Source organism: Vicia villosa, linkage group LG2 (assembly GCF_029867415.1).
Source record: "Vicia villosa cultivar HV-30 ecotype Madison, WI linkage group LG2, Vvil1.0, whole genome shotgun sequence".
Lineage (NCBI taxonomy): Eukaryota > Viridiplantae > Streptophyta > Magnoliopsida > Fabales > Fabaceae > Vicia > Vicia villosa.
The window spans coordinates 128,937,479-128,947,442 of NC_081181.1; the positions used below are offsets into that span (position 1 = coordinate 128,937,479).

The 9,964-nt window shown below is 30.7% G+C and overlaps 1 protein-coding gene and 1 long non-coding RNA gene across 2 annotated transcripts; one reads left to right on the forward strand and one right to left on the reverse strand.

The window, feature by feature from the left end:
• Positions 1 to 2,327: 2,327 nt before the first annotated feature.
• On the reverse strand, positions 2,328 to 3,480 carry LOC131649988 (heavy metal-associated isoprenylated plant protein 43-like). The gene is made up of 2 exons (XM_058919731.1): positions 3,396 to 3,480; positions 2,328 to 2,692 (listed from the first exon to the last, which is right to left on the reverse strand). The coding sequence occupies exons 1-2, from the start codon at positions 3,478 to 3,480 to the stop codon at positions 2,328 to 2,330; spliced, it is 450 nt and encodes a 149-aa protein (XP_058775714.1).
• Positions 3,481 to 7,055: 3,575 nt separating this feature from the next.
• On the forward strand, positions 7,056 to 8,808 carry LOC131646774 (uncharacterized). The gene is made up of 3 exons (XR_009297628.1): positions 7,056 to 7,198; positions 7,827 to 7,891; positions 8,513 to 8,808. It is a non-coding gene; the product is annotated as an uncharacterized LOC131646774 (long non-coding RNA).
• Positions 8,809 to 9,964: the final 1,156 nt, after the last annotated feature.

A 9,964-nucleotide genomic window follows, 5' to 3' on the forward strand; every position in this document is an offset into this window, starting at 1 on the left:
TAAATTGAATTTTGGGTTCTAAATTTTGTGTTTTTGACGAAAATACATGAAAACTCTGCGGTATGTTGTCTAATACAATTTTTATTGTGGAAGGACGCGTAATTTCAAATTACAACTGTTACGGACTGGCCCAATGGCTAGGCATGGCCCAATCCATTTCTGCACCCAGAACGACCCAATAGTCTTGGCCCAACCAGTTGAGGAAAAAGAGAAGCACTTCTCCTCCTGCCCCTCCGTCGGAGACATATCCTCACCTGGCTAGAGGACAAGCAAACTGTCGATGTCCTCGGCCAGGCCTCCACGTATGCCAACGTCAAGACATTGGGCACCATTGCTGCCCAGAAGTACGTTTCTACCCACCCAAACGACTAGTTTCTAAAAGCTTTCCAGAATTCCTAGTTTTACGCCTAGATTTCTAGCAGTCACATATTTTGGGCCTGGATCCCCAATCGAGCCCAAAATATGGACCAATGGCCAAGTGCTGGGGGAATTATAAACACCCTCTCATTTGAGAGGGTCATGTAATCCAGATCTTATCCTCAAAAAAATTCAAACGTATTTGTGCTCCTACTGACTTTAGCATCGGAGTGTCTTGCAGGCACACCCCTCCTCCTCAACATCAACATTATATGCGAAGCGTTTGGCTCACTTCAAGTTCTGATCAATCGGTAAGATAAACAGCACAATTGCGGTTCGATGTGGTCGCGAAGTCTACCACATCAACAATATTGTAGCCATAAATGCAGTTGCGAACCGCAATTTAAAACTATGCTCTCCCTAAGAATCATACAATTATTTTCGAGTTAATTGTTGTTTCTCTTTAAGAGATAGAGCTAAGACTAGAGGGGAGTTTTTTTTTTTATGATTTATCATATAGTTTTGTTTTGACTATTTGAAATATGCATAATAATATGATTATTTTGTGCTACAACAAATGAGAAAAAGGTGGAGGAGAAGAATATTTTTTGGCTTGAAACTTTTTTCTTAAAAAATCAGATGAATGTTCTTTTTGTGATAGGTTTAAGAACCTTATTATTTGTCTTACATATCAAGAGTTTATATCTAGTTCAAAGATTGTTCTGTGGTTTTAATTCTCTTTTAGGGGTTATGTTTTATTGATGGTGGTATTGATGGTTTGAGATCTATACTAAATTCTTTTATTGGCTGAAGTTCAGTTGTGTGGCTTTTTATCTTATGTTGATCATTTAGCTGGAGTGGATTTTCTTGATTCTTAGCTTCATTGTATGTGGTTTTTTTTCATTGTTATTTCTTTTTTCTTTATTACGTTTTTAATTTTTTTGAATAGTACTTCTTGTATTATATGAATAGTTGACTTTTGTTTAATTATTTAATATTTTATTTTCAATTGTTTATACTTTTTTTATATATTTATTTTGTCATTCAAAAAAGTATTGAGTCATGTCAACTAGAATAACAAGTTGAAAGATGAAAACATTTGACGATCAAGAAAAGTTCGCTAGGCTAATTCAAATTTAGAAATAACTCATAACAAATGTGCAACAATCAAAGCGTTTTTTTAAATAAAAGAATATATTTCCTCCATTTTCATTTATAAATAAATTTTGATTTTTTAGATTCATTCAATAAATGTTGTATTTAGATGATATAAAGACTAGATACATCATTTATTCAATGAATGTAAAAAGTTAAAATTTGCTTATAAATAGGAATGGAGAGAGTAACCATTTAAGATAATTAAAGACGTTTTAGCTATGCTCGGATCTCTTTAACTTATCGTAAAATTTAGACTATGTTTTTATATTAATAAAAATAAAGAATAAAAAGGATTTGAGAGAATTATATCAAAAACTTAAATAGTAGTAAATAATACAAAATAAACCAATTGTTTCATTAAAAGCTTTACTTGAAAACTATTTTAAAAGAGAAATAAATGATAAAGGAGTGTAGTAATCCTAAAGCATAGTTAACAGTTAACAGAATATATATTCAACAAAACCAAAAAAAACATAACAAATACCGTCTTTGAAAGTGTGCAAGACGGGTTATCGTATAAGGCCTCAAAATTTTAAGATTAAACAATAGATAAATAGAACTTCATAAATTATTTGCCAGGTTAAATTGTGACTAAATGAAACCTCTATTTATTTTTCCATAGACAAATTATAATTAATCTACATAAAACTTCTAAAAACTTGAGACCCTTCTGAATACTAACAAACATAACATGACCAATACATTCACCGCTTTTATTCGAAGGAAAAAAGATTCAACTCTACTAAAGTTAAACTTGATACGACTAAAGTTCATTCAAGAAAATAATGTAGCATAGGTGCATCCTAAAAACATCACATAATAGTGCAAGATGTATCAGGCTCATCCCACCTAGTCATGTGTAGCACAGCAACTGGTTGAGCATGCTGGTAGTAATGAGGAGGCATCACCATATACTGAGTCACTACTGCCTCTGCTTCTGCTTCGGGCTTATTCTTTTCTTCAACTTTTTCTATGGGCTTTTGTTTGGGCTTTTTCTTTTCCTTGGGCTTCTTTGGAGAGTCCTGTTTGGGAGGAGGTGGGATATCTGGAGGCCCAATACTCAAAACTTTTGCATTTTTTCTAATTTTCTTTATTTTAACTATTACATCATATGGGTCAGCGTTCCCGGTTATTGTCAGAGTTCCTTTTTCTTCATCAACTTCTATTTCATCTATCCCTACAATTCAATAATAAGTTAATTCAAACAATAAATTAAAGATGAGTTTGTTATAAATTAAAATTAAAGTAACTTATAAATAATTTAGATATGAATTTCTTAATGATCTCTAGGAAAAACATAAGCTATTTTGTGTCTGTTTAAAACTATTAATTTTCAACATAACTATATGTTTTTAAATTATTTAAAAAATACATACAAACATAATAAAAATAAAATTATTTATGATTTTAAACAGGAAATCCATAAAATAATAATAATAATAATAATAATAATAATAATAATAATAATAATATAATAATAATAATAATAATAATAATAATAATAATAATGATAATATTTATGATTGATTGAGGACTATATTTACAAATAAATAAAATTACCTTTAAAAAAGATAATAATATAATTGTTTTAAAGAAAATCTAATAAAAAAACTATTTTATTTAAAATCTTATATTTAAGATGGAAAAATAGTAATTGATATTCCATTGATGTGTATCACCTTCGAGAGCAATTTTCAACATATATTTGTCGTTAAAAAAATTTATATATTTTTCTCAAATAATTTATCCTTAAACTTTAGTTTATAAAAAATTTCGAAACAACATGTGCTCCTACTAAAAATATTAAACACTAATCCAATCCTTAAGAAAGAGAAGAGAGATTAGAAGGGAGATTAAGGACTACTGTTGAGGTTAGTTACCTTGAAGAGATGAAACAGCTTTGATAAGTTTCTTTTTGCATTTGAAACACTCGATATCAACCTTCAAAACAGTTATCTTAACCATGGAGAAATTATCAATACACTGATTATTTGTTTCTGATATCACTAGAATAATGTTTGAGTAAATATATTATACAGCTTTTCGAAATTTACAATATCGTTGGTGTTTCCAAATACTATATTAATTTTAATTTAAATGAATCTAACCAAGAAAATATAAGAGGTCAATTTTGACTGCTCTTTTATGTTTATGTACCGTTATCAGCATAACATTAAAAGACTATTATGTTTTTTATCTAAAAACATTAATAAATTCTTTTATAAAATTTTCCTCTATGATTTTCTACAACTTGCATTATTATTTGCTTGAAAATAGAGTTGAAAAATAAAAGTTAGTCTTTCAATTTTATTATTTATTTATTTGAGTATTTCAAGTTAGTCTTTCATTTGAAACAAATCCAACATGACAACAGTAAATAAATAATTAACACCTAATATTCATGACGCAGAAAGTAGAATTTAGAAAAGAAGAAAGTGCGTAAATAAGAAAAAATAAAGAAAAATCATAGAATATCCAATATTAATAAAAAAATAACAAAATTGAATATTGACACTTAATATGAAGCGGTATTTCAATTTTACAAACATAGGAAAAATGAGTATGTACACTAAATCGATTCAAAATTTTTATTAATTTTAAAATTTTAAAATAAATGAATATAAAAAATGGTGAAATTAAATAATTGAATAATTGTCACATATTCAACTAAACTTTTAATATCATGGTGTACATCTTACTTCACTTAGATTTAAATAATATATGTACACATGGTGAGATACACACTATAAATTCTTTATTTTATGTGGTGAGTTTTGCGAATTTTTTTTCAATAACTATTTTTTTTTAATTCAAAAATAACCAAGTTTTCAAATTAATTACGCAAATGACCACTTTTTACTTTGTTAACACGTTGTTGCCAAGAGGAGTGGCGACAACAACAATTGCTAACTGTATTCGCCAGTGGGTCTGGCGACAACAATCCTTTTTTGGGCCAAGTCGCCAACCACCCCCGGCGACAACACCCCCTTTCCTTTTTTTTTTAATTTTTTAATTAATTTTTTTTACCTTCATGTCCCAGTCGCCTCCTTGGGTGGCGACAACACTAATTTGAGAATTTTTATTTGCCTATAAATAGCAGCCCTTTCCTCCATCTGTCATACCCCAAACTTTGCCCATCCTATTTCCCTTTCAAACTCATACAATGACTCAACGCTCAAACGGTTAACTCAAGGCACACTCTCCTAATCAAAGACCTCCTCAATTTAGGATTTTGGATTTGCTAAGGAGAAAGGATGTATCAAGGCCTCAAGTAAGCTTCATATGATCTCTTAGGATTCAAATCATCTCCATGACAAGTTTCAAGCTTCAATTCATAAAATTGCTCATTCAACTGCTCAAATGGTCAATAGTCGACCTATTTGACCTAAAAGTCAACTATGGTCAAACTACAATCAAAACTCCTGATTTTTTGTCAACATCAAGGTTTTGAAGTTACGTTTATCATTTGATCAAAGGTTGATCATGAGTCATCAAGAAAATGCATGAAAGTCAAAGTGGTGAATCTTGAGTCTTTGGGCTAATGGGCCTAGGATTTGGATTCCAAACATATTCATGACCTAAAATATGACCTCTAAGCCCATCCCCACATTTTCATTACTTTTATTTATGTTTATTTGAATTTTATGCAATTAAAAGGAAAATAAATAAAATAAAATGGGAACTAAATGGTTTAACGCATATGGCTTTGGTATTGGATCATATTTGAAGCCCAATTAACACCATGAGGGTCCAAAAACGTGTAAGGCTAGGGCATGAAGAGAATACTTCAAAAATAGAAACTTTGATGTCATATTTTCTTCAAGATTTCTAGTGATTTAAACAAAAGGACCCAAGCCCATTGAGAACCCTAATTCGTTTGCCTATATATTCATGATATTTTTCACGTAAAAGGGGTTTTTTTTTTTGCAGCAAGAGCATTAGGGTTTACGTTTCAAAATTTCCAAGGAAGCTTGCACCATCGAGTTTCAACTTGCAGCCCTTTTTCCATAATTTGCAAGCATCAAATATTGTTTCTGAGGTGCTATAGGGTAAATATGGATCAAGAAATATTCTTCCTAACCTCTGAAACGCGTGGTTCGTATTCATCATTCATGCTCACGTTTTAAATTGTAGACTTTTCATGTTATTGCGTTTTACTACGAACTAATTTTCTTTTTGAGTTCATGGCCCTGTATAAAGGAGGTTTGAACCCCTGGTGATGAGTTTTAACGCAGGGAGCGTGAGGTGCCATGGTTAGGGCACTGAGCTTGTGTCCGTTTGTATTGACGTTTGCAGGCGCTTTTAATCAAAACGGATACCACCATTGGATTCCTAGTGTCCAAAATAGATGATTTGGGCGGTTGGTTCTTTCGTTTGGTGTATTTCGTAGGTTTTTGATTTAGCTACGAAGATTGTGTGATGAACTCGTAGCAAATCCATGGGTAAATCGCAACAAATCTGGGCTTTCTGTTTGAGGAAGATGAATACCTGCAAGAGGGGCCATGGACGACGCGTGGGCAACCCTGAATGGCCAGTCAACATGGTTGGTTTCTCTCTCTCCATATCATTGGCGTACGCAGGAACCAGTGGGGCCGGTTTGACCTTTATTTTGAATTTCCAGCATTAACTTATGTGTTATTATATAATGTTTTATGATTATATTAATATCAAATAGAGAATACAACGCAGGTGGTTGAGGAAAGGAGCTTGTCCCTAACGAGACCTGGGTTCGGTACCCAGTGTCTCTCTTTATTTTTATACAATTTTCTTCATAAACAAACTTCCAGATCTGGTGCCTCTCTTTCGATGCAGCTCACGGTGTACCCTCCTATCGCTGCCACCAGATCAACACGAAGTCAGATCTAAGGATCTCAAGCCTGCAAGCTCACCGTACACACTCAAGGGCACGCCACACAGGATCACGCCCAGGTTTATCTTTTTATTTTTATATATTATTTTATATAATTATTTAATTAACTTAATATATTTTTAATATATATATAATTTGATTTTCAAAATTAATTAATAATAAAATCAATATTAAGATTTTATTTATTATTCGTTTCGATCGAATTAATCGGTCGCGATGGTTAATAATCACTACAAAAAACGCGCTTTATTGCGGCGGTTATTTTGAGGGGTGTTTCTAAAACCCCCTCAAATCGGAATAAAAGTTGATATTCGCTATTTTATGGGGAAAATATTAATATAATCTACGGGCGTAATTGTTGCACATTTTTCTTCTAATTTTTACTATTTCGTTTTTTAATTAAGATTTATTGAATACAATATTGTTTTGAAAAAGTTTTGCTCATTTTAAAAAAATAAATTTTATTTTATTTTTTAACTTATATTACTTATTAATTATAATAATATATACTATAATATAATTATAACTAATAATTATATAACATATTTAGATACGTGGATGAAATTAAAAAAGATATAATATACTATAATATAGTTATAACTAATAATTATATAACATATTTAGATATGTGGATGAAATTAAAAAAGATATTGAGAAAGAAACCCTTCAGTTTAGCCCTTTATCGATTCTCCTTCACACACGACCTGCTTTCTCACAACTCGCTTCGACCACCGATTCTGCTTGTTGACATTCCACCTGCGTCTACTGCTAATGAAAATCATCGATTACTCCGCGGTCATCTTTCTCACTAAGGTTAGCTTATCATTCTTTATCTTTTTCTTAGTTATATTTAGGGTTTCTATCAATCTTATTGTTTATAAAACCCTCATACAAATCTGGTTTTCTCTCTCCCCTATTTCAATTAAACCATTACAGAAGAGTAAGAGGGTTCAATTTCAATGAGAAATAGATTAGAGGTTTGATATAGAAATTTAGGGTTCATTAGATACGTGAGTTCGATTTAATTTTGATTTTAATTTCGTTTAGAAGTAATACATTATTCTGTCGGTGTGTCAATAAACTATAATTTGTTCTTTAACATAAAAACAAGGAATAATTGTAGTGGTATCGACTGTATCAGCACTGTCAATATGGTTTTTCTGTTCGAACCAGATTTTTTTAAAAACATAAGAAGATCAAAACTCAAACTTTTGTATGTATCAAATCTATCTTTTATACCAAAATAACATATTAAAACTATTTGGTTTCATTTTACTCTGCACTTTGTTACTTTTTTTAGTTCAACTCATTGATTAAATAATCTTTGCACTAGCTGATTACTGTGTTGTGTGTTGTGACTCATGTCTATTATATTAATTTTCATGTGTTGTGTTTTGTAACTCGAAAGAGTAATTGCCTAATTGATTTTTGAAAATGATAGGCCTGGATGGGGGATTGACTTTGAGGTTGCGACAGGAGAACTAATCCTTACAAACTTGAAAATAGGTGATTACTTTATTTCTTAATTCTTTTTCTGTAGCTGAAAATAGGTAATTACAAACTTGAAAGTTTTTGCATGTTACTATATGGATTGAGGGTGTTAAAAACTTAGAATGAATTCAAGGACTTACTAAACAAATTATAAGTAGCTAACTGCTTTGTTAATATCAACTTTAGTTTTTGATATTAAAATCAATGGGAATAAGGAAGTGAGAAGTATTCTCATATTGAGACTATTATGATTGTAACTATAATCATGTAACTATTTTGAGGGGCTGTCATGGCTTTTGTGTTTTTATTTGATTCCCTTAATACTACTCTTTTTGGTGGCTATATGAATTGGTTCTATTCATATTATTTGCTATTGTTTCTATATTTTATAGGTAGTCAATATTTTGGACCATAAAAAGTTGGATCTTAACTTTTAAAATGTGCATGCAGAAAGATAACTGCATTATAGTTTTTTATGCATAGACATGTACATCATGAAACATAAGTCTTTGTTGAAAAATTCTCATTTTCTTCACTGCTCTGTATAGACATTATTTATGCTTGAGAAATTTTCAATTTTTCTGCTGCTACTACTAGATTAGTTGTGTTAATGGGATTGATAGTTTCTTTTTGTAGGACTTTTATGTGCAAATTTGATATGGCTGGTTGATAGAAAATAATCAGTAATGGTGTCTGTTAGCTTAAATCATCGCTTCTGGAATGGCATTTAACGGTAAGCTTCTTTGCCGATGTTTACTAATGTAGTGTGTTGATGACTTGGAAGTTCAGTTTAATTTATCTTGAAGGTGAAATAACTTAAAACTTTACCTTTATATATACACAAAATTCATTTATAAGAAGGCTCACTGTTTTTGTACCATATTTGTTGCTTTCCCATTAATGATGTGCATAGAAGAGTGAAATGACGATAGTTGCAGGACATGCTATTTTTTCCCCAATTTTTGTTGTTTAAATTGTTGAAGTTTCATTACTCATTACTAAGCAATGATAGCAATGATTTGTATCTTTTGTAACTAGTTATTTTTATATAGATTATCTATGTAGCTTGACTATTCACTAATATTATTTTTATGTTTGGTCATGCAAAATAAAAAAATTTGAAAGATTGAATTTTATAAAAGCTAATTTTCTTGCACTTGTCTATGATTGTGAAATCATGAAAAACTAGCACTTATTTTGTATATTTTAGATATGTAGTATATTTTAATTATCTATGATTAAATTTCTAATAATGAAAATGAGCATTTTTTTTTTACATATTTGGAATGATTTGCGGAGGTTCTAAACCTCGAAATAAAACCCCCGCAGTATTATATAGGATACCGGCGGTCACTTTAAACCGCTGCAGATATATTGTGGGAATCGTTTAAGCGGCAGTTTTTAAAACTCCCGCAAAACATTTTGCGGAGGTTAAAAACCCCCAAAAATAAGCTTAAAAGAGGTTAAAAACCCCCGAAAATAAGCTTAAAAACCCCCGCAATCCAAGCGTGTTTTTTGTAGTGAATCAATTATTTAATTAATTAAATAATATATCTAAATAGATTTATTTACTAAAGGGTTTTTACCGATTCAATTGGTTACGATGATTAGTAATCTCCCATTAATTCGTTATTCGTTTTAATCTTTTTTTTTATAAGCCGTTATTCGTTTTAATCAAAACCTATTGATTACGATGATTAACGATGTGTAATTTCCTTCTGATAATTTATTTAAAACACATCAATTTGCTAACGGTGATAATGGAATCAATCGATTAGAATAATTAGCAATTCTTTATTTTATTTGTTAATTATGGTGATCAAACCTATTGATCATCGCGATTAATGGAACATATAATAATCAGAGTTGTGCGCCATAATTCATTAATTTCTTTATTAACTACGAATTTCAAAACTACGAATTTCAAAACTGCGATAAGGTAATTCAAAATACCTTCAAACAACCTCATATTAATTCTAAGGCGTACAACCTTTTCCCGAACTACGTAGACTCTGATCCTCCCTAAGGAGGTACGTAGGCACTTGAATAACCAAGGCGAGTCCCCTCCCCCAAAACTCCAATTAGGTT